The 25964-nt window shown below is 44.4% G+C and overlaps 1 protein-coding gene across 2 annotated transcripts in view; it reads right to left on the minus strand.

The window, feature by feature from the left end:
* ptprua (protein tyrosine phosphatase receptor type Ua) overlaps positions 1-10166 on the minus strand; it is a 163104-nt gene extending 152938 nt beyond the window's left edge. For both annotated transcript variants that reach the window (XM_079288297.1, XM_079288296.1), the window contains exon 1: positions 10047-10166. In XM_079288297.1, the coding sequence (XP_079144423.1) occupies positions 10047-10116 (70 nt within the window). In that variant the 5' untranslated portion in view covers positions 10117-10166. The remainder of the gene's footprint in view (positions 1-10046) is intronic.
* Positions 10167-25964: the final 15798 nt, after the last annotated feature.

Consider the following 25964-nt stretch of genomic DNA (forward strand, 5'->3'; position numbering starts at 1 on the left):
ATGGGGCTGTAAGAGCCAGCTACATTATTGCCAACGAGCTGGTGCAGGCATCCAAGCCGTTTTCTGATGGGGAGTTTGTAAAAAAATGCATGCTGAAGGCTGCAGAAGTCGTGTGCCCTGAAAAGCGACCTGCCTTTGCCAATATCAGTCTAACGAGGAACACTGTCGCAGATCGGGTGACAGCTCTCTCAAGTGACTTGAGCAGCCAACTGAAAGAGAAAATCAAGTCATTTATCGCATTTTCAATTGCAATAGATGAGAGCACCGATGTCACAGATATTGCTCAACTGGCCATATTCATTAGAGGTGTTGATGAAACTTTGACCATCACCGAGGAGCTGCTTGAATTGGTGCCCATGAATGACACCACAACAGCTGATGACATTTTCAGCGCTCTCGTTGGAGCGCTGGACAAGGTGGGAGCGGACTGGTCCCGTGCCGTGAGCCTGGCTACCGACGGTGCGCCATCAATGGTCGGGAGAAAGGCAGGTGTTGCCACAAAATTCCGTGACAAACATCGATGCACTTGTGAAGGCAAAAAGATGCCAAGTTTCAGGAGCCAGCAGCAGCAAGTAGACTGCAGGAGTACAGTGAGAGAGAGAGAAAGTTGTGATGACACGAAATTTGTTTGCACTCATGAATACAGATAATTAAAAAATAAGATTAATCTGGTTTCATAAAGACAATTAATATTGTGCAGTATATTCTCATCTTCAGAGCCTACAGTTTGATCTGATGTAATCTTATTGCCCATGCACTGCTATAACTTTTATTTTGTATTTTATTTATTTCAAAGCAGTATGACATATAAGGCAAAAATATTTTTTTTCATAGCTCCCACTTGAGTTTGTTTAGTGTGGTGAGTTGGTTCAGGTGTAAAACTGCATTCACTCAACTGTCAAATAAACCAGTTGTTAACACATTCACAGCCAAACATGAAAATCATTTTTTTCTCCATTGTTTGTGAATAAATGTGTTGTGCTTAGAAAAGATCCCTTGTCATCCGTGATTATAATATGTAGGGTGGGCTACAAATGTAGGCTGAATGATAAAGCATAGTACTGAAAAACAAAGCTAAATATTTGGAGTTGGATCCGGCCCACCTGAGAACAGAAAGTCTGGATCCGGCCCCCGAGCCAAACTGAGTTTGACATGCCTGTCTTAAATCATTGGGCCATTGGCCCTGTCATCACTCTCTATAATAGCATGAGCGCTTAAGAGTTTCTGCTGATTTTAGTCCCGGGACTACTTTTGCTGGAACTAAAAAGGTCCCTTTACTCCACTGTTGTCTACGTTTTCCATTAGCGCTCTGAAGGCCTGGAGACCGACGAGGGCTGCTGGTGGTCACAGAGGTACACTCTGCAGCCTGCAGTTCAGAGCGCCTGCCCGTTTCATCTCAAAAAAGATAAACGTTTTTGTCCCCCTGCGACGCCACATACTGCTGCACAGTATTTACCGATGCATTGAATGAAATGCAGAGGACGATGAAACTTAGACCGTCTCTCTTCACAGCAAATCATCTGCTGAGTTCTCGACAGCTATTTATAACGAAACCGCCGTGAAAAAACTGAAAATGACTTTTCTTTTCTCACATTCACAACAAACGCCGAGCTGTCTCTCGTTTACCGCTCGCCCTCTTAGCTCGCTCACATGACGTCTCGCTCTCTCTTTTTCCATCTGTCTTTCCTTAAAATAAGACAGGAAGACAACTTTACTTTGAATGTTATCAAAAAAAGAGAATGTTCCTAAAAACTGTTCCAGGAACGTTATGTACACACTGATCCCTGCGGCTCAAACCCAAGAGTTCCCCCTGCGGTTCGAAAAAGGGGCTCATGATGGTTTTTGTCACACGATCTGCAGCTGCAATGGAAAGGCTGGGGGGGGGGTTAGGAGCTCAGAAGCCCCTCTGGAGTAGCTGCAGGTGGAGGGGAGAGTATTGCTCATCACCCCCTCAGCTTGCGCTCTGGAGCTCTGGCACTTCATGTCAAAGTAAGACGCTCCGGAAAATGGGGAAAATAGAGCCACAAAACTGGCATCAATCCAAATTTACTTCGGGGAGGAGGAAGTGAAGAGGCCGCTGATGAAGACGTCCCGCAGTGCCAGCAGACACACAGGTGTTGCTGCTCATGCTGCATAACCTCCCCTGCTGTGCACAGGAGGGTCACTGCTCACCTTGACAGGGGTGAGCAGGCGATGCCGCAGTGCCCTTGTTCACTCCGCTGAGGGACATGTCATTTTATTTATTTAATAATTCGACTTTTTTATTTTTTTTCCTCCCTCTCGCAAGTTTTCTCCTCAACTTTTCATGTCTCTTGTGCGCCACAGGGACACTCGGAGGCCCACAGGTTTGATAACTTTAAACGCCTCCTCTTTAAAGTGTAATATCGACAGCCACCCTGGGACCCGCACACCCCGGGTCTTGCTCCATATCACTGATTTTCTTTTTACGAAAATAAAGGGTAAGATACAAGGAGGGGTGAGTTTATAGTTTGGCAGTTAATCTCACTCGAGTTTATCAGCACCTGTAGTCTCTACATTAATGATACGGGGGACTAAAGACGTGAGCCCGAGGGGGGAAACTCTGGGAGATAAAGCGTGGAGGAGGAAGCAGAGCTGAAGAGAAATAGCTTTTGGCGTCACGCAGTTGTTTTTCCTCCCCCAGAAGCTGCAGAGAGGACAGCAAGCGAGAGCAATGCCATTCCACGCAGTTTGGCCCGAGATGTCATCTCAATCCAAAGTGACACTTGCTGACAGCGCCACCGCAAAATCATCCTGTGGCTGAACTCTGCTCGGTCGCCGCGGCGATAACCGAGCGACAGTTTCCTCTCTGCTGCCAGCGTCACGACTCACCTCAACCTGTCAGCGGTCCGACTAAGGGTTTCACGGCCGAAAAAAAAAAAAAAAAAGGCTTGGACATTTTGGCTCAGCCTCAGAGTGTAAAGACACAGTCGCTTAGGCGGCAAGAGCGGTAGAGGAATATTCATAAAGATTATTCACGGCTTGGCTGTCAGCGGCGGTGACAAATCTGGGGAGGTAATGGCAACCGAATCGAATGGAGAGCATGGCTTGACTTAATGGACAGGAGGCCATCGCTGCAGAACAGTCATGCACCTGCATATCTCATCTCCGGGTCCAAATCCCCCCCCCCCCCCCCTTCATACGAGCAGAGAGTGGCAGCTCAAAACCAACAAGGTCTACACCATCCATCTCACCTGCCAATTCCAAACGAGTTGGCCACGTCCATGTGCTGAGAGCAATGATTTCGATACCACAGGGTAAATTATCATTGAAAAGGAAAAAAAAAATCCTCCCTCAAACCATCCACACTGTCATCCATCATCAATATGTGACGCTGAGTGCGTTCTCCTTTCTTAAATTCTGATGAAGCGCTCCAATTTGCTTTTCCTGCTCTACCCACTTTCTCTTAACCTGCTTTGTCTGCTTCCTGTAAGTCGGTCTGGTTTCATTTTGAAAATGTTTTGATAATAGTGCAGATGCAACACCCGACTTTCAATTTTCACACCTTTTGGATACCTCGAATTGAGAAAAATAAACATGTTTTTACAACAGCCATTCAAGACCTAAAAAGAAATCCAGCACTCTGTCTACTGTCACATTTCAGTCTGAGGGTTCAGACTGATATCCAAAGTACATACAAACAGTGCAGACGTTTTTGCTGTTCGTACTAAATGTACTAAAAAAGTACAGAACCAAAAGTGGTTTGGGGTTCTTTGCAAGTGGGTGGCGCCTACAGCTCCATCTTTTCCCGTTCCTTTTTGACATTTCTCCTTTGACATTATTCTTAAGAATAAAAGAGAGAAATCGAACATGTTAAATAACATATCTGTGTGAAGCTTGAATTTTGCACTCATCCCCTTGATTTGAAGCATTTGTAATTGAAACAACAAGAAAGTACAAAAAAACACGTCATCTCATGACAAGGCATATCATTGGAACTCCCATTATCAAGTCATTTATTATGATGATGTTTAATGAATTAACTTGTTCGTGTTTTGCAGCTCTGAGCTGCACATCTGCGTTTTGCATGCAGTGCATTGTGGGACGACAGCGTCCGTCAAAAGCACAGAAAAGTGCAGCACATTCAGTCCGCATACGGACTTTTTTTGAGTACACTTAATATTGTCACTTTTCTCGTATAAATGCTCTACAACCAAAAACCTGCTGAGAAATACTATATTCTTGTAACAGAGACAGCTTCAACGTTCTCACTTAAAGAAAATCAATACACACCACCACACTAACAGAAGAGACACATCTCCCACCAACTGGTACCCAACAGTTAAGTGTTTAAAAGGTGAATTTGTTGGCGGTGCATTCCCTCACATTTGACGAGATAAGTGTTACTGCCTGGCTCGATGGCTATTTCCTTTCTAGAAGACGGTTGAGGAACTAAAAGACGCTCCGCTGACAATGAAATGTAGTCCAGTTTTCAGGGACAGACATTGTTGTCAGTGCAATTACTTCAGCGCAATCGGGTGAGCTGCTATATGCCGCCGCTTTCAAATGATCATCCTCACACTCTCAATGCTCTGTTGGCAATTTGAGACATGATCCGTGGCAGGTGAGCTCTTAGATCGAAGGAGAGAGGGAGGAGTGCAGCGAGGCATCTCAGGCACTTGGAGCTTTTCTAGAAATGTGTTATCATCATTACATCTGGAGCTTGAAAAATCACTGGCTTTTGTTTAGATCCTTCCTCTGGGACTCTATAATAAAGAATTAGCAGCACGCTGCATACCTTCAACAGGCAGCAAATTCCACAATCCAAAGTCCACCAGCAGCTGACTCTCGAGCAGCTGATGGGTTCATGCTATGGGAATTTCTTCCTATCAGCTGTTTCACTGATTTCACGAAGCACTTCATCCAGCAGATCATTACATATAGCTCGTTGGAATAAAGCAGTAAAAGCAATGAAATGAGGAACTGAGGGCGAACGACAGCAATCGCAAACCCAGCAGCTTTATTTAAAGTTAATCTAAATGTAATACCGACATTGGTGTTGACCAACAAGAGGATGTCTAAAAACAAAAGGAGCAAAAACATTAAAACATGTTTGGCGCTCAGCTCGACAGGCGGCGCGGCGCCGGCTGACACTCCTCCATCTGCTCAATAATAATTTGTTGTTGATGGGGTGGAAAAAACAACACAGTTCTAACACCTGGAGAGGCGAAGCCAGTTCTGATTGTCCCCTCAAAGACGCCTCGTGGATCCAGGCCAAGCCAGTCTGGCAGCTCTGTCAGCTCCATTAACGACGCGCGGCGGTGACGGGCACGCCCCAGCAGCAGCAGCAGCGCTGGTCGATTAATGTCATGAAAAACATATCGCACAAGGCGATAATGGGTCAGCGACGGTGTCATCGCTTCCACCGTGACTGAGCGACATGTCGTTTGGTCGACTTCAAACCATTCAACGTTCCCATCTTCTGTATTAAAGGAAGCGTAGCAATAGAAACCAATAGACATTGTAAAGAAGACTTTGTGGTTTAACAAGCAGCCAGTAGAGTTCTGATATTTACTGAAACATATGCAGCTCGCTTGGCTGGTAGCTTAAAGGAATACTCCCCGCTCAAAATAACCATTTGTATATTAATTGCTCATCCCGTGTTACCTTCAAATTCTCAAAGAAAATGGAGAATCGTGAAGGTGCACTACTCATCCGAACGAGTCTGACGTGCTTGAATTACGGAGGTTTTAGCGAAGATGCGCGTGTTTGGGAAGTGCTGAGCAAATGAGATTTGGGTGATACTACAGGAGTTGCGTGAGAGTTTGTGAACGGATGTTTTGCCCCAATTTCGGTTGGTTCATCAACACTTGTCTCAGTTTTTTGATTCTCCATTCTCGATGGAGGCATGCGAGGAAAACAAATCAAGATTTCAAGGTTGCACGGGGTGAGTAATTGATACACAAACGGTCATATTTTGGTGGCTTTGCAGCCATTTTGCCGACAGCCTGTTGACACTTATTATAGTGATGCTGTCACACAAATTCCCGCCGTGGAATTATCGATAACGTGGACAGCTTTTTCAAACTGGTTGCTCCTAATTACAGTTTTAACTTCACGAAATAAACGGGGCATAACCGCCTTCCTGCATCAGACTAGCGAGACCCCGAACAATTTGTCCACTTTTGGCACAGTGACAGCAAATCTCAAATCGTAATCCTTGGCGGGGGGGGGGGGGGGGGGGGAACTAATCACACTACTGTAACAGATAATGTGTTATTGCTCAATACTGTTGACCGCTGAAGATACACGATGGTGAAAGAAAGATGGAGCAGACGGAGCTGGAATTCGGCTTAGACGGGCACAAAGGTCTGTTGGAGGCAACATTGCATTTCACCAACTTAACTCCCATGGAGGAAATTGACTTTAGTTGCACAACAGCGGCCCTAACTCCTCCCTCGATGATAAGAGGAAATCATTTTTAGATAAATAGAAGTAATCGCGCTGCAGGTTTATATAAAACGTCATGGAAGTTTGCCAAGTCTTCCAGCTATTCACAGGCCTCAGAACTCCCATGGAGTCTTCTCTTGTGATGATTAAAAGTAAAATGTTAATTCTGTCGAACATCTCCACAAGTTTGCTTTAGCCACACTGCCAATAAAACTCTCAGAGGCGAATAAATGGCGACTAACAGAAGAGGCAATTAAAAAATTCTCAAAAGCCATCAAACTGGTGGAATGTGGGGAAAGAAAGGCTTGACTGACTTCCACCTCAGCCGGGCTGCTTTGCTCTCACTGGCAGCCAGCGTGATTGAATTAATATGTCCACACATGTTATGCTTGAGTCGTCCATTTTAACTGAAGAAAAGCGAGCTCATGTTTGCAATATGCAACCCGTCTAATGCTGCATCAGAAAGGGGAAGGGTGAAATGTGTCAATTATTTCAAATGTTCATCCATCTCCAGCTTAATTGCATCCATTCAGCCAAAAAGACACTTCTAGATTGTGGTCCGACAGCTCTGAGGACTTGTAACCGTCTGGAAAAAAGACGTGGAAGTAAATTAATAGACTCCGGAGATTTCTCTTCCTTTATAAAATGGGTGTTGAAACAACCCTTGTTCCTTGTGCCGTCTCATTATCCCGAACTATAATTACAGGATGTACTCATTTTCTTGAACAACGTGTAGCCATTACGCCATTGTTCCATTGGAGAATCATATGTTATTTCCTCCAGAACAACCAAATTTCATCATTGGCTTTTGTGTGCGAGCATACGTTCCATTTTCTCCATTTAAAGCCGCCACATTTGCCCCAGGAGAGCGCTGTGTGTGTGTCAGGCTATTTTCTGTTGGATTAACACTGCGCCGGATCCACGCCGCTACACATCGAGAACCCTTTCCACATCCTCCCAGCAGCCCGTGAAAGACCACCTTCGCGTGTCAGCGCCCATTCCAGTATGGTCTTTTCAAGCTAACCTCCTTCCGACCTCCAATCTCGGAGTGTTTGGAGCTGCGTGTCAGGGCCGCTCAGTGTTGGGGGTTCGCTCACGTAGTTTCGTTTTTAAGATTAAATTACCTTCTTCTGGCTCCCCATAGCCCCCGCTAACAGGGGCCGGTTGCACTTAACCAACACGGCAGTCTTCAACCTAAACCACTGCACATTCTGGAGGTGAAACTATGGAGCTGAGATGAAAGACCTCCAAGAGCAGCCACACGCAGGCCCTCCACTAATACTGGAGCATTTGCCCGAATGCAACCGAAGTGCAACGGGTTTTTTTTAAGCATTAAAGCTGCACGACACAACTTGTTGGCATCCCTAAAGACGATGGAGACGTTGAAACGTCATAGATTCTGCCGCATGACGTCAACAAACTGCAAGGCTCTGTCTCTGAAGGTTTCACAGCCTCCATGCTTTTACAGTATCAAGCTAAATGTGTCCGGAGTTTCAAGTAGCAACAAGTGTCACGTGTCGAAAGTTCACAACTAATGCCTCATCTTATAAGAAGAAAAATCTGTATTTTATCGCATTTTGGTCCAACCGGGTTGAAATCAATTTAAATGCATCAAATGATGCAACCCTCCGCAACGCAGCCAATACATGGAGCACTTTGGGCTTGTTGTAACTTATTTTTATAAAAGATGTTCTCTGCTCAAAATCCAGCAAGCTTTACTAACATATATATATTATAGACAAAGTGCTTTATGTCTGATGCATTGCATATTTCTTTGAATTTAAACAAATAAGGTAAAAAATTTAGATTCCTCAAACCAAGGGAGAACATGAAACAAAGATGTCGTATTGGCACCGATATCGAAGCTCTGCTGTATGTCAGGATACCAAAGCAATGGCAAAGACTACAGATCTGACACGTGCAGGCCTGGGTGTTGTTGACATTTTCACTACTAGTTAGACGCACTACTTTGAGTCATTTTTCAAATCAAAAGTCTCTGGTTCCAGCTTCTCAAAGGTGAATATTTCCTGGTTTCCTCAGTCCTCTATGACAGTAAATTCAATATATTCGAGTGTTTGCCTGCTGGTTGAGACAAAACAAGACATTTAAATGAGTCATCTTCGACTTTGGGAAATAGCGATGGGCATTTTTCATAATTTTCTGACCTTTTTATAGATCAATTGACTTATCGATTCATTGAAAATAAATCATCAAGTGATTAGTTGGTAATGAAAATAATCATTAGTTGCAGCCCTATAGGGCCACCATGACTTTAATTAATATCAAAATGTCCGAACAAAAGCAGCAATACAAGAACTTTGAACTTTAGTTAAATGTTGATTCAAACCAGGAAACATCAAGTCAATGATGAAATGATAAATGACATTACAAATTTGACCATTCATGCTACATTGAATCTTGCCCACAGAACCAACTTGATCCTGGAGAGCAGGGAGTGGCTCAGTGCTCGTCTGTTTCGGCAACTGCTAGGCGGCTGTGTCACCGATACCCATGTACCAGAGTATTTATATCGAGGCTGCAACATTCACACGGGCTGCAAAGCATTCTTGAGATAAACCAACTGTCTTGAGACAACTTGACCCGAGGCATTTTCTTCCACAGCATTCCTCAAAAGTCAAGGTTCGGAGGCCTCGGAAAATCTTCCACCATTCAAATGTTAACCTCGCCACAGGCAGAACTTAAGAGGATTTGAACTGCTATATCTCCGATAGGCTCTGTTCAAATCTCTGTCTCCTCTCCTCCTAATTTGTTCCCACCAAACGCCTCTGATGGCTGATTTTCTACACACTGAAACCAGTCGAGCGAATTATCCCCCGCATCAGCAACATAATTATGCAACATGTTCCATCAATACCACTCACACGCAGGCAAGTTAGCGGCCCATTTCACAGATATCAGCGGTAAATAAAGACCAGTGGAGGGATGTGATTTACATTCCCTGGCATGACACACTGGAGGATGGGAATAGTGTTGCCACCTACTGAAGCCTGCACAATGCAAACATAACAGTGAACGTCATGGTGCTGAACACCACTGGACAGAGAGAGAGAGAGAGAGAGAGAGAGAGAGAGAGAGAGAGAGAGAGAGAGAGAGAGAGAGAGAGAGAGAGAGAGAGAGAGAGAGAGAGAGAGATGCAAATAATGAACCCACTTTCATTTCTAAGAATATTTTCGAACTCAGATTTAATCTCGAGAGGGCATGTCCTGAGAAATTATAGTAATCAGAAAATACCACTGAGTCGTGTAATGAAAAGATGATGTGATTTCACTCTAAAAGGTTGCAGAAAATTACCTATTTCATGCCCTCTGGGATATTAACGTTGCATGTTCCAAAAAGGAGAAAGTTCACGCCACTGATTTGCAGCCAGGTTTTGGATGTTTTTTAACCGTTGAACACACACACACACACACACACAGTCCGAGACAACTTTTGAAGTTGCAGAGCAAAATTGCAACAGTGACTTCAGCATACAATGTCCGGACTGTGAGAGAAAGAGCGACTTTAAAAACCGCGACGATCAACTTTAAAAACAGCGAAAGGCGATTAGACAGGTGCGCTGCGCGTCTGACCCAACACAAACGTTTGTTTTTCCTTTGCTTTGTTTGTTGTTTTTTTACCTGTTGGCCCCTCCATGCTGTCTGCGTAGATCCTGACGGCCAGCATCAGTAGCAGTGCTGCTGAATGCATGTTGGCAGATGAAGTAAAGTCCAGCTCGCTTTTGTCACAAGGAGGAAATCCGAAAGGAAACTCCGGCAGCTGCGGCAGCGACAGCGGGACTGGAGAGAAGTTGCGCGCGCTCGGCTCCGCTCACCGCAGAAACCCCCCCCCCCCTCTTTGCAGAAGCGCCGGCTGCCTGCTCCCTCTTCAGCCCGTGCAGGGAGCATCTGATCTCGAGCAAAAGCGTTCAAAAAAGGACCCCCCCCCCCCCCCTTTTGCTGTAACGGCTCCGCTACTTTTTTTTTTTTTTTTGGGGGGGTACTGTCAAACAACCAATTGGGTAGCAGGAATGCGGGATTGCGGCGCCTCCATGTGGCCAGGAGGTGGATCTCACCGCCAGTGCGTTCAACAAAAACAAACGCTTTTGCACATCTGCGGTTTTGTATGGATCAGAGAATGACGGGACAAACAGTTGGGTCGCCACGCCGTCTCTTCCTCAACGTTGTGTGCGTTTGATGCTTCTTCCAAACAGACCATCTTCTGCTCTACATTTTCATGAATGCATAAATGTGGCAGAGTACACTGCTGAATCCCCTTTTTCCAGTTCCGGCAGTGCTGACCTCTGACCTCATCCATGGGGTCTGCTGAAATGAATGTTTAGTTAGCAGGTATCAGGTATTAGCAGGTAGCCGAGCTTGTTTTAATGTCCAAGGTAGCAGGAATGAAATGATTTTCTTTATTCGTGGCCACTAATTTCTACTCATTGTCTGTTTTTGATCTACTGTCTTAGCTGGGATTTCATTTGTTTTGAATGAATGAAATTTATTACATCACAAAGTGCTTAACAGAGCAGAAAGTTAAAAGCATAAAAAACACACTGTGACCCTGTGGTCAACAAATTACATACACAGAGAAAAATAAAAAATAAAATAAAAATGTAAAACATATTTTAAGAGCAGGTCTAGGACATGGGTTTTTACTCAAACGCCAGTCTAAAAAGGTGGGTTTTGAGCTGGTTCTTAAAAGTATCCACAGTATCTGCGAGGCGTAGAGTTGCAGGCAGAGCATTCCAGAGCCTCGGGGCCACTGCCTCAAAGCCTCGGTCACCTCGGGTCTTCAATCGTGTGCGTGGGACAGAAGCCCTAGAGCGTTTGACTGCTGCTTAACATGAGGGTCAAATGACATGGATCGATCAAAGGAAATCCCTAGATTGCGCAGGTTGCAATGGGCAGCAGAGGAGAGTGGACCGATAATCTGCCTGATCATGGGGACAAACTCCTCTGGAGCAATAACTAGGACCTCCGTCTTAGAGTCGTTGAGTTGTAAGCAGTTTTCTGCCGTCCAGTCTCTGATGGCATTGACACAGTCCAGGAGCCTCGTTAATGTGAATGCCTCGCTGGGTTTGAATGACAGATGGAGTTGGATATCATCTGCATATATATATGATAGGACACATTATAACTTTTTATAATCGGCCCCAAAGGTACGGTTTTGATGTTAAATTCAAGCGTATTGTCTTTTCATTTGTGTACATGCAAAAATAATGCTGTCATGCTGCAAACAACATGACAACAAGTAGCAAGAGTGAAGATAAGAAAAGATAAGATAATCCTTTATTAGTCCCGCAGTGGGGAAATTCACAGGATCACGAAACAAACAGTACGAACACACACACACCCACACACACCCCCCAAAAAAGCGCAGCAGCAGCAGGACCGGACTCACCTACTAGGGGGCGCCGGGACAAAGATGACCAATGGGGACCCCACCCCCCATTTCTGCAACAGCCGTCAAGGACGGAGCACACAGCATGTGACATGTGATATCGTCGTATACATCTGGTCCACAGCCAGAAACAGACCAGTGCCCCTGTTGAAGAACAGCACGTGGCCCCAGCTTTTCTGTGCCATTAGTTTGTGGTTATTTAAAAGCTTATTTATTTAGGCCGGCGGTTACCATAACCCCCCAGAGAGTTTCCAAGAAAAATACAAACGGTCATTAGATGATTAAAGCGGGAAAGAAATCAGTTTCACAAATTGGATGTTGATTTTTTTGTGACTTTTCTTTCATGTCTCACTTAAAGTACTCCTGGGCAACAATGTGCCGTGGGGCCCCGATTGTCCCCACGTCTTTTTTTCCGATCTGCCTAAATGTTTTGCATTTATATGCAACCGCAGGCCAACACACATGGATCGAAATGCAATACAAAACAATCTGCTAAACACCAAAAACAATTCACAAAATATTCATCAAAAACAATAAGATCCTCAGAGGGAGCCGACTCTTTCCTATACCTGTTCAATGTGTGCTTCAGATGGCATCGAGCCATCCTGCTGCTTGCTGCTGGACCTCTGGCTGCTTCAAAGACAGCAGGAGCTGGATCAAGACTCTTTATCACCTCCTGCCTATGAAATATTGATTTTGTAGCCCCGGGGCTTTTAACTTGTGTCCGGGAGATATTTATTTCTTGGAGGATGTTAGTGTGGGACATATTGTACGCTTGCTTCATTTGCCAGGCTGTAATAATTCAATGTGAATTTTTAAACTGTTGGAGGAGGTTGATATATTGGTGTCAGTGATAGAGTGATCCACATGCCCTTCAAATCGAATAACTTCGTCTGTGCTTACATTAAGGGCTCACTCATGAAGTGCTTATATTACATGTTATATAACCAGTTAATTCGCCCGTATTCATTTCGCTGTATTTCATCTCATCCGTGTCATCAGGAAACTATAAAGGTGGAAAGCTCATAGCTCCAGCCGGTGATCGTCATCAGGCAAACACACATCACAACAAACACTCAATTACACCGGCAGGGAGAGATCAATTTATTCTTTTCCACGCTTCACGGTTTATATCAATTTGATCGTACTTAGTAAGCCTGCAACTTTCTCACATCAAGATAAAAGCTGAACCGGCATTTGAATTCAAGTGTACAATATTATGATGCTGCGGCTATTTTTGCATCATTTTCCTTCTTTTTTTTTAAATAAAAGAGGATGAAACTTTTTTTGAACATATTTGTGGAAACGGTTTCTCGATGTAACTTCTGTGAATAAGATGCAATACGATACGATGCGACTGTCAGTTTATACTGCATCCTTAACCTCATTGTGGTTTGCCGCTCACTATGATGGCAGGCTTGCAAAATTATACATGTTTACGAACATTTAAAAAAAATATTTGACTTGAATATTAGCCTGTTCTGTTAATAAAAAGGCAGATAAGTGCGTATGCCCTGCACAATGTCACAGATGTGGTGCCCTGCAGAGAGGACTGCGCTTTGTGTCTTCTCCCTTGAACGCACACAGCTGAGGTCAACCGGACAGAAGTCCACTGCTGCAGTTGTTTTGGTGTCCGTGTTACATTTGGAGTGATTTAATATGAGCGGAAAGGTAAATGAAGGCTTGCAGAGAGGAAGCTTTTGAGCAAGCGGATGTAGCTACTGCTGCAGTAGCACATTTTGTCATGCACTGCTTAAGTCAGGCCTTTTGCAGCGGTTTTATTATCCACAATATGTTCTGTATACAAGCAGCTCAGAGGATATAAGTCGCAGGTCAATCTAAGGTCGCGGCTGTTTCATAATTCATCAGGGCAGCGGCGCAGCTAGCCTCTGTATTCCCTCATTACGGATGAATAGTCTTTGCATCGAACGGATGGGCTGGTATTTTAGTATAAACACTGTCTGGTTGTTGTCATGTTAAGGTGGCTTCACTTTAATAAACCGTGTGGCAAAACAATCCCAGTGGATTGTGCTTTCCTCCACACCCCATGGATTTTCATTTTGACGAGCCTGCAAAGATTATCTCTTGACAAACCTGAAGTGACGCGCAGAACTCAACATATGCTGTATTTCGCATGAATTTAACGTAATGCAATGTGTCAGTGTAATGTTTTTGGCCGCTCGTTTCTCACAGCTATTAAAATGCACAGTGAGAAAGGATGGCCTCAATTATGCAAGCATTGGGCATTCATCACAATTGTGTGCGCACCTGTTTTCAGGGAGTAGTGTGGGTGGGATGAAGCCACGCAAATGCCTGGGGTTGCAGGAACGCAGGAAAGTAAAGTTTGGTGAGTTGAATGCGGTCGCTACGCCAGCAGTGTTTTATGTTGTAGCTACATACAACATCTCTTCCCTAATGATGAGAGGATGAAAAGGTTCAGAGGCTGATGGAGGTTTTGAACTTTTACCACCCACTGCTCTGCCAGTGGGACATTACAGCGCCGTGAGCAACATCAACCGACCGGCAGGGCTGTGAAACACGTAGTATATGTGTTGATCGATTTGACTCTTTGTGTTTTCACCCATTGAGGTCATTTTCAAAAAATGGTAAATCCAGGTATACTGCAAAGCTGGGCCAGGTTGGCATTTAAGGGGTACTCAAGCACTTTATTCTTAGACTTCCTTAAAAATGGGGGGGATGTGCGTGATTTTTTACATTTTTTTATTGGTAACAATAACAACATAAATCCTCAATTAGTGCTTCGTGACAATAGCTAGAATGCTCCATGCACCTGAGGGGAACTACCAGTCAGATGATAATCCTCTACAGCTTCATCACGGCGAGGATCCTCGCTAAAATTACACAAAGTCAACTGGCTCATTGTTAATACGTAGATATTGATCTGACCAGCTTCAAAGTTACCTAATGATGCAAATCAGTCATCAAGTCAATTTCAGATGGACACCAGCAATAGCCAATGAGAGCTGAGACTTACAATGACCATACTGCAATGACACAATTTACATGGCGGTTAGATTGATCCGTACAAACAGCGAGCATCATTTGTTGTGCAGTGCTTACCAATCACAAGCACAGGCAGAACATACAGTAGAAGTCTTGGGGCAAAAACTGTCAAAACTGCAGTGTTGCTCAATTCAAGTTCGCTCTTGAAAAGGCTGAAATTGCTCTCAGGTTTTCACGGACACAGCTTCACCCGCATCTTTATTTTCATACTCTCAGTCAGCACACAAAACGAGTTGCTGGTCAAAAACACAGCTGCGAGGTTGGTCAGGCGTTGATTCTTTGTCATACTGTGTCGCTAGACCATCAACTGAAGCGAGGATCGGCCTTCAATGTGTGAAAGAAGCAAGTTGGATTAAAAAAAACTGTGTTGGTTGTCCCTTCATTTCAAATCATACAATCTCTGATCGTGTTCGGAGCTTCAGAATGTCTCATTTCCAATTAGCCTCAGTCACTCAACTGGAGCTCAAAAATTGTGGAAAATGCTAGAATTTTGGTTCTAATGCATTCTCATTCCTAACTATGACGCCTGGTGTCCGTTTTGGAAGCATCGGGGCGACGTGTTCGTTTCCACTTGTGACACGGATAGTGTCTTTTCAGACTAAACAACAGTCTCACTCTTTATACCCTGTCAGCTGCTCCCACACACCAAACACAAAGACAAATGCAATGCACACAAATTTAATTCCAAAATGGTTTGACTATTTCAACCATTCATATGTTCCTAAACTTAAACTGAGTAAAACCCACAATGGTGATAACGGTATGAGCTAAAGGCCAACCAACTCATGCCAACTCGTCCCATTCTAACGCACTGGGTCATCCAGCACATGGTCGCAGTAAACATGTGGTTAACGTTGCGAATTAAAAAAAAACACTTGCTTAGGTCTCAGCAATAAAACGACTTAGTTAGGTTTAGGAAAAACATCATGGTTGGGCTTAAAATGACTACGTGAGAAGAGAAACTTGGAAGATGTACAGAAAACTACAGAAAACTACAGAAAACCCGTCACAAACAACGCTAACGTATTCACAATATCTCAATTTCTCTTCGGGATACAAACACCAGCCTCTCGGTTGAAAGTGCTGTGTTTGTTTGACCCCGTCCACCTCCCCAGCAGGCTGTAGCCGCTTCACAACTGCCCACACAGCATGAACCCAAAATGCTTCAATATCACTGAAACACACAGGGTCAGATGGACAAACTGATGAATAAAATGCTTTATATTGTAACTTGTGGAAAAAAGTTATATATAATACATATCCACATGGCCAATTGTATCAACCGACAGGATGCAAGTTAAGAGTTTATGTGGAGGAGATAGCAAATGTGTTATACAAGCCAATTCTACATGTCCAGCGACGTTCCATCTAAATAGGAATCAACGAGCTTTTATGGTTGATGAGCTGTGATTGCAATGGTTAGCTTTTGTCCTAGTTTCCCCTGGAAATAAAGAGCATGTGAGGCAACTTTCATAAGTACATTGCACTTTGTGTTATAAAAACCATATCCGGCAGAAGTAAAATGCATTGATTTCATATTTTTATGACATTTTGTTTTATGGTTTTGCTGAACGCCTTGACTTAAGTGCAGAGTGGTACACTATATACTTTTCCTCACCATCTGGTTCAGCAGTCAAACGGAATGAAAGATTGAGTTTCCCCTGACAGTAGAGAAAATCACGGCATCTACACACTTCATTCAAGGCATTCATGTTTTCTCAGGCAAAGCACAAAAAAAAGCTCCAACACAACTGACATCTCTGAGCCGACCTTTCACACACAGTCTCGCGTTTGGATGGAAGTAAAATGTAAATGACAAAAATAAGTGTTGGAAATTTCCAGAGGGAGTGTCCAGAGCTTGACACAAAGCTTAGAGGCACTTGTAGCTCAGTTAGTGTGGCAAAAAGCCCACTCAGTAGCCTGCTGGATTGAACCAACGCTGTAATTATGGAGCATTTTCTGAACAATGTTTTCATCCCCACATTCATTTTCCAACAAAGCCAAGTTAGATTTGCTGGGGGATTTCATCAGCGTCACAACAAAAAAGAAAAGTGGTGTGTTAGGGGAAGGCAAACACGAGGCTGGCAATCAAGTGTTAGACAAGAAGTGTACCAATTCTTATAGGTGCTGCGGTGAGGAGGCAACATGGAAACATAACATACAGCATGGCTTTTTAGAAAGAAATGACAGTGACACACACGTGTCATTCAACGTTGACGTAAGTAAAATACGTATTAAAAAAACAACTGAACATACATACGCAAAACACGCCATAAACGTCACGAACATAAAAACCACGACACTTTGGGACGAGTCCTGTGTTTGTATGACCAATCCACCTCGCCTCCCGCCCATCATTAACATCTCTGTCTCATTTTACGTGTCAGAAACGTATCACAGTTAGGTGAATGTGTTTACGTTGCAGTCTATACAGACTACATGGCGTACAAAAAGCATGAAAGGCGTTGCTATGGCATGCAAAAATAAGTAACAACTTGTCATGTCCTTTATACGCCACTTGGTGAGAACGGGCTGGACATTCGGGTCATGCTTGTAGCGGCTACATTAGCCGCGAGCCTCAATCAGAGATTACATTACAGTCATTTAGCAGACGCTTTTATCCAAAGCGACTCACAAGAAGTGTATTCAACATATAGGTGTTCAAGACAACTACTGACTCATGACCAGAAGTCATGAGTGCATCTCCTTTTTAAACAGGCATCTAAGAGCATAAACCAGAGCAAAAGTACAGTGCAGAAACAAACCAATACGAATACAATAAGTGCTCAGTGGAAGGCTCAGGGTAGTACTTCCTTGAGGAGGTGAGTTTTCAGCCTGATGAACAAATCAAAATCACCCTGTTGTTTTGGCGCCATCTCTCCGACTGCGCGCTCTCTGCTGCATGCATATCCACATCAAGTAGCCCACGAGCCAGCAGCTCTTATGATGAATGTCTCCACACAATGCCCTCCAAAGAACACTTCACGAGAAAATATTGGCCACGTCGAGGGCCTTTTGTAGTCGACGTGTGTAATGGATACACAGACACAAGCTACTGCCGCTTTATGGCGCCTTATATATCAAACAGAACAGCGTGTGAATTACAGTTTGCCCTACCATAGCGGTATTACACAGCTACTTATCACTTTTAATGGAGTTTAATGACGTTTAGGCCTACTCAGCAGAGTACACTCTTCTGGCGGCAGTGAAGATGGGGACATCCAGTCATTTCTTTACAGAGTGAAAACAATTAGTTTAAAAAGACCTGTGCAGTTGTAGCACTAAAACAAGATAAGTCTACACATGGTATTTGAAATTGATATCATTAGTTAAGTCAGAACAATGTCAGTTGTTGCAATTTACCTGTGGAAAATGTACATCCGTCAGACGACAACAGGGGCTGAACCCTCGACACTTCCACTGAACCACCCTTATATTTTAGACTGTATTTGTTGACTTTTTGGCAAATTAATACCATTCAAATACTCAGAATTAGCTGTTAGCGGTTCCTCTTTGCAATGTACCCATGGATGTATAGACAAGTACTTTGATACTGAGGAAAGCTTTAAAATGCGACAGAGACATGACTGACTATCTTGAGCCTTAAAAGTAAACATAACCATTTCTAATGGTGGTAGAGCAAGTAAGCAAAAGATACACCATATTGCCATGAGATTATTATTAAAGGGAAGCTCACACTTGGGACAGGGCACGCTGACTCGTCTCTGATTGAAAACATGATTTGAAAGCAAATAAATGATACGAGAGAAATTATAGAAAACTGAAACGGAAGTTCCAGCTGAGCAAAAGCAAACAGATTTATAATTAAAGAATAAATTCAGTGGAGGTTTAATTTAGGATGGTAAACTAATTCTTGATTACAGGATGAATACCAATGCCCAAAATGGTTTAAATCGCCTGAATACATGTTTTTAAGCTGGCTATCCATCACCACAAGTGGATTCTTGTGCACCGTGGTATTGTTTTTACATTTATACCATTTTTTTTGTTCCTTTTTTGTTTAGAGAATAAGAAGTCGTTCACATCCCTCGAAAACCACAACCGTGCCACTTTCATTCTTTTAGTTGCGTAGGAGGTTGCACTCCTGTTGCGTCTGCTTTTACTAAGCAACCGAAACCTGCGCACTGCGATGACGATGATGATGAGGTTGCTGTAATTTTAGCAGTAAGCCTACCTGACTTACAAAGACAACAACTGGAAACAACTGGTGATCACATAGAAAGATCTTTACGACACATGAAACATGGGCTCATGGGAAATGCAGTTTTCACGGCTGGAAAACACTGCAACTTTTTTCCACAGGGACACAAAATGAAAGTTCCTTGTCGTTGCTTTGAATAGAAGATCTGATTACTTCCTCCACCAATGAGCAAAAACAAGTGAGTTTCAAGCAGCAGACAGGCCAATAAAAAGGTACTGCTTCTCCAGCAACACTGGACAATATAAATCACCCGGCACCTATTTTAAGTTTTTAACTTGATCCGCTGACAGTGTTTCTCCGCTCCTGCCTCTAAATAACAATCCCTGTCACTCCTGAGAAAGGTCGCATGAAGCTTACATAATGCAGACTGCGTAAACTTGTTAGTGAGGCAGAGTGGAGCGCCCTCACTGCACCTGCTGTTATGTAGAAATACGAAGTACCACGGCCAACCTGCTGTACGTGTGACAAAAATATTCATGCTGGTATTTTGGAATCTCAGTTTTGAATAGGTTGAGAAAAGAGTCGTGTACATGCTTGACTAGAATTAGTGTGACGTATCCTTTCTAGTGACAGCGTTGTCTTGTTGTAAATTCGCTTGCTCCGTTCAACTTCTTCTTGCTTTGCTGATATAGCCGGCCGGCCGTGCATGCTTTTGCCGCATGCTTTTAGTGCACTAGCCGCGCTACACTGCTCTTATGTGACGGTTACAGCTGATAACACCGTCCAAACTGACAGTGTCGTCGTGAAAGCGTACAGCACCCACCATCCGGTTCCCCCTCAGGTAAGCGCTGTTAGATTTAGTCAACACCCTTGCTGTAGTTTGCACTGTTAGCGCCGTTAGCGCTGTTAGCTGTGAGCCGTCGGCCCGTAGTCGTCATGTTTCGAGGCAATCAGAATGCTCCCAATCTCTGATCCTGCCCCTTTAATACAGATATCTGTGGTGTGTTGAAACCTGTAAAGATACAGGCAGTATGAACCAGAATTGGTGTTGGAGGCTTATGACTTGGTTGTGTAATAGGTTTTGTTTACATGAAATCTATTAATATAAGCACAGGTCAAGTTATTCAATTTGAAAAGCGCGTGGACAAAGGCAGCTGGCACTTCAGTGGGCCACTTCATTCACATTCAGCAGCATTCAGATGCTGAGAGTCACAGAGAAGAAGAACAAAACATCAGCAGTCACACACACAAAGCATTCACACACACAAAGCAAAAGTTATGGATGTCAGAAGTAAAGTGCAATGACAGAAACAAAGACGGACTGAAGTTGTGCAGCATCAGGGCACCATCAGCACTCGTCACAGTGGAATACTGATAGGGGACATGTCGCTTTGGCTTTGAGACTCGGCTGCCCCGGCCTCAGCTCCGCTCTAAAGCGCCACCCGCCACCAGCCTTCCCCCAAGCAGCAACCGGGGGGCCACGGAGACCGGGTAGGGGGGGGTCGAGGCGAAGGCCCGCGTCATGCATCTCAATGCAAACCAGGCCTGTCATCCCAGAGAGCCGCCTCTCTTCCCCGAGCTTCCCCAGCCAGTTCAACACTCGTCGGCATTTACTTTCATAAGCCGAGGAGCGGCGAGCTGTCAAAGTCTGGGCGAGAGCGCCACTCACATTTCCCCTTTTGCGTGTATAACTCACACACACACACACAGAACACAGGAAGTTCTTCTGAGTTTACCGTCTTTGTTGTCTCGGCAAAGCTACACTGCCACACACACACAAAGGCTTCAAATGTCAGATGTTCACCTCAATCATCCACAGACGGAGCATTAACAGATTCAAAATGATTATCCCCGAGGAGATGGCCGACTATTAGTCCTGAATCAGCCGCGGCTCGTCTCAGCAGGTGGAGGTAAGGCCGTAGACTTTCACCTGCCCCGCTGCCCCGGCTAGTTTCTTTACTTTCACCATTTTTTCCCCTGTACTTCCATGGGTGTAATTGCAGTATGAGATGGTACTTTGAGCTGGGGCTGTTCTCATCAGCACTGAGCAAATTACATATGCCCCTAGGGGTGCTGATAAAAACACACACTGAGAATGAACTCTGCAGCGCCAGGTGATGGCGGGGAGGCTACAGCGGGCCCATATTAAACAGCAGCGAGCCCCGGCACGGTGGAGGTGAATACAGATCACTCCCATAGAGGCGAACGCAGCCCAGACAAACCCGCGGCAAGCAGACAGATCCCCGGTTCCAGACCAGGACGCTGGGCTTTGTCAGTCCGCTGACCTGTGAAAGGAACCAGCCTCCATCTCCCTCGCCTCATTATAGTGGCCAGCCAGGTTGATCGAATAGCATAACTAAAACTAGCAGTCCCTTGTGGTAGTGTGTGTGTGTGTGTGTTGAGGGTATTTTATATGACACCAATGTATTCACATTTGTTTTTACCATTGGAATTTTTTTCAATAAATTATGCCTACACAATCTTAAATCGCTCAGCATTATCTCAATAAGCTGGCCACAAAGTCGGACTGTGGCCTTTTAAAGGTTAGTCTTTACACCAACAGAACATCAATATCACTGTTTATTTTCATTCAAACTATCTGGAGTCATGGACACTAAATATATGTTTTATAATTGTTTTATAATGGTTGGTCAAGTCCAGCTCTCCCTGGTACTTCCTCTCATTATTGTTCAGGAGACATTTGGTATTTTATCTGTTCATGGTCTGTGTGAGATGAAGGTTTTCCATTGATAACCATTCCCAAACACAAAGTTTCACCAAATGAAAGAGTGGCAAGAATTCTCGACTGCAACCCCATTTCGTGATCTACGCCCATGGTGCTCAAACAGCACACATCACATCAAATCATGTCTTTTCCACTTGAAACAGCACATCGTTTCACACCTCTCGCCTCCGTCAAATGATTGACGTTGACACTCGCTTCCACCAGGCCTTGACGGATGCACCTGTCCTGCTTTCGACGTGACGTGCGAAGGAAGTCTGGGAGTTTATAAAAACATGAAGATGAAGAGAAGATTATGAGGAAGAGAAACATCCCACCTGTTAGACTGTTGCTCTTGGGTTTTTATTTAAATTCAAAACAGCTCTGGTGCTTATGAATCTACTACACAAGCTGTATGATGTCGCATGTGCAGCTGAAGAGAATAGTGGGTCTCTGACTTTTTGCCTATTGTTTCATTTCTGAGATGTCATGACATCAATTCCTGGAGAAGAAAAGGAGAGGGTTCTTCAGGGAAATGACAAAAATAACTGAGGCTCCTGTAAGTCTTGAGATAAGTCAGAGTTGAAGCTTTCACAGAAACATAGCACACTAGCGACGTACGCATGTTGCTAGCTAACTTTAGCTAACATCGGCGCGCACAGACAAGTCAGTTGGCCCACCGTTTCGGTCTGAGACTGAAATATCGTAACAGTTAATGTGATTCACTGACTTTTCTACAGCGCCAATTTTCACTTGTCTCGAAAACATGGCGCCGACGTTCATGCTGTGCTGTGTGTTTAGCACTAATTAGCAAATGTTAGCATGCTAACATGCTAACCTAAGATGGTGAATACCTGGATGGTACTAAACATTACACCTGCTAGACGTCCCGCTCGTCTTTTCTTTCTGTTCTCTCTTCTGAACTATTGGCTGTTTCAGTGCCCCACTTTTACCAACGACAATCAACACAGATTCACTTAACGTTTAAGAAGACATATAAAATAGAGTTTTCTTTCTCTGTCACTTGACAAGATATACAGCGCTGTCTGTCTTGCACTCACTTTGTTCATGCTCAGACATGTTTTTCAATCAACAGCCTCCTACTATACGCTGCTAGTAATTTATAGGCATGCTGTGCAAAAACCATGCGTACAAAAATACACACGCGCATACAGACATGTGCACTCATTGAGTATTTACAGCTTCTCCAACTGGCCACTACGCCACGACCTCACCAGCAACTCTTCTCCTCCTCTGCTCCCTATCTGCTGTTTACATCTTATCTGTCTGACACCGCGGCGTGTACAGATTCGTCTTATTTAATAGGAAGTCCCACTCTGCGCTTGATAACATTTTATCTCCTTCGTTTTAACGAGAGAATAAGAGACATCCTCAGCCGCCCTTCTCATCAATTTGTTTCTCCACTTTGGCTTCCTACGATAGTAGCCATCAATTTATGAAAATGTTCAGCTCCCGGGACCTCTCTCTCTCTCTCTCTCTCTCTCTCTCTCTCTCTCTCTCTCTCTCTCTCTCTCTCTCTCTCTCTCTCTCTCTCTCTCTCTCTCTCTCTCTCTCTCTCTCTCTCTCTCTCTCTCTCTCTGTCCTTGAAATGTATATCCAGAATAACTGTCCATCACCACATCCACACTGCCTCTTCATGTCCTCGGGCTCTTTAAACTCTTCTGGCTCAGTGTGCGCTTCATTTACCCTGGTGTGCCAACAAAAAGCAACAATGGTATGGCTGAGGGAGATGATTTATGGTGATGTGGAGCTGCAGCAGGTCTCTAGAAGAGAGTAGGTTGTCTCGCGGAGGCAGATAGGATGCTTCTCTGACGGACGACGGGGTCAACACCTCTGTCCATCAGCCGGGCTCCCGTCACCGCTGACAGGGCGGTTTATTTGTTCCCTTCACAGCCTCACTTGCCCAAAAGAAAACAGGAAACCAGACAAGGTCGACAATCCTCTTTGTCTGAACTGTGAACACAGCAGTCCTCAGAGTCAGAAATCCCTTCAAGCAAGACTGAGAGGAGCGTTCGGGACGATGCAGTAGTTTGGATTAACAGCCCACCAAAGGCTCAGCTTCTGGCGTCAGTAGGTCCTCGCTCAAATGTACATTGGCATTTGATGGAATACATCTGTATGTCTCAGATTCAGTTATTGTTGTTCAATGCCCACATCACTTTAGGTTTAATATAAAAACTGCTAAACACTGAAAACAGTATTATATGGTTTCAGTACTCGTGAGACGTTGAAATAAGTTTATGAGTTTGAAGGCTTATCAAATGAAAAGACGCTGAACAGTGGATTCTTTTACAACTCTTGTGACAAGCAATGTACCAAAAATGTGCACTTAAACGCCTCTGATTGGTCAATGCATTTTTTCACGACAAAAAAAGAGACTAACTACGAAAAGTATCAATCAAATTAAAATCAAGTGGCAAAATGAACACGAACACCCAAGTTGTAATGAACCAGAATTACCCGTAAACATTTACACTAAGATCCACTGACAAGGCTGTGAGAAGAGCGGGATCCAGGATATTTGTTTACCTGGAAGGTGTGAGGAACATTTCACCCCCTTGGGCCCGCGAGAGGCGCTTTAGGCTTGTTTTTCGACTTAAAAGTAGCAACGGTTTTTACTCTACAAACTCCACTGACACCTGCCCCGCCCTGCCTTACAGCTGCACCGAGCAACCCTGGGAGGGATCTCGCAACCCCGAAAGGCAGTGAGGAATTGCTCTCTGTATTTTTACCTGGAAATGGTGTAATATTACATCAGTTCACTGTATACCACAGGGAGTAGAAGTAGAAGTGAAGATGGCCGATGAAATCTATTGGCAGCCGCTCCAGCCATTACTGCTTCTCTATAATTGTCACTTAAGACTAATAAGAAAGGTTTAAATCGTGCTTAGTTAAGCTTTAAAGAGCTGCTCATTCACTATAAAGGGCCTGGGTTACAATCCACAGTTGTTTTTCCTAATTCTTCTTTCTCTCTTAGTTGATTAATGGACTTCAGTGGAAGTTTAAATGCTGAGTGAAAGACTTCACGCACGGCACAAGAGAGGAGTAGATGCCAGGCATGCAGTACCGAAAGGAAAGCTATATATAGAGACAAACTCACCACAGTTGTCCACGCATGCCGATGAGACAACGCTTGCTAAGACTCCCTATGCATGGTTATGAGTTGCGTTCGAGACATCTTAGTTTTAAATCGATCAATCTTGAAAAAGGGTGGCAGCCCGAGCTGGTAATGCCTCATAATGATGGGTTTAACAATCCCAGATCATTAGCAGGCTATATCCTACAGTCAGCATGTATAGAATAAATAAGCAGACTTATAAATGATTAAAGGTCACCATTTAAAACCAGCGGAAACACTTACTTATCCCCGTGTCTGTCGCCTAACTTTGATGTCAAGCGTCTGGTTTTTAATTTGCTCGAGTATGATAACAGAGCTTGTTTAAGAGCCTGTTTTCCTCCTGCTAAAGATAAGAGTCCTTCACGTAAGATACACAGACCACAAGATGTCACGCTTTGTGTCTCTCAGCTAAACCTGCCACATCCAAGGTGATACTGGCAGAATGCCAGCCGTGTTGGCCTCTCTTTTCACAGCTTTCCCAGCCCTCAGGAGTCTCTGAGACATTTCCGACATGGAACAAATGGTTCGGCTGCTCCCTTTTGCTTTGTCCTGTGCACAACATGCGAGGAAAAACCAATCCCCAGCCCCCATGGCACACCTCTGTGATTTACTCGGACAGCATATCTTCCCACCCCCCCCTGCACCGCGCAATGACCCCTGCGGCTCAGTTTCTCAACCCCTTAGCCCTCACCTGGCCCCCAGCGGCTTCCCATTCAGCTGCTGATGTCGGGATGTTTCCCCTTTGTGCTCAACACACCTACAATCAGTTCATCTGGGTGTCTATTCCAGCCCTCTGGTTTGTGTATGTGCCCTGTTTTTTTTTTTTTGTGCTTGTACAACCAAAATCCTCTCCCCCCCCCCCCCCCCCCCCCCTCTCATACAGCCTGTCTGTGCGTATTAGGGGCTACAAGAGGGAAATGCAATAACCAGCAGGCCCTGGTGCCCCGTCAGCATCACGGACAGCACCCCATGACGGTGCAGATTACAGCGTCTACTGCAATAAACCCGACGCATGGAGAAGTCAGAGATTACAGCAGCAGAGTGTTTCCACCATCTATTACTGCACCTGTAGCCCCCGTCTCCAGTTTGAGCCCGTGGTGGCGTGA

The sequence above is a fragment of the Melanostigma gelatinosum genome (assembly GCF_949748355.1).
Source record: "Melanostigma gelatinosum genome assembly, chromosome: 17".
NCBI classification, from domain to species: Eukaryota; Metazoa; Chordata; class Actinopteri; order Perciformes; family Zoarcidae; genus Melanostigma; species Melanostigma gelatinosum.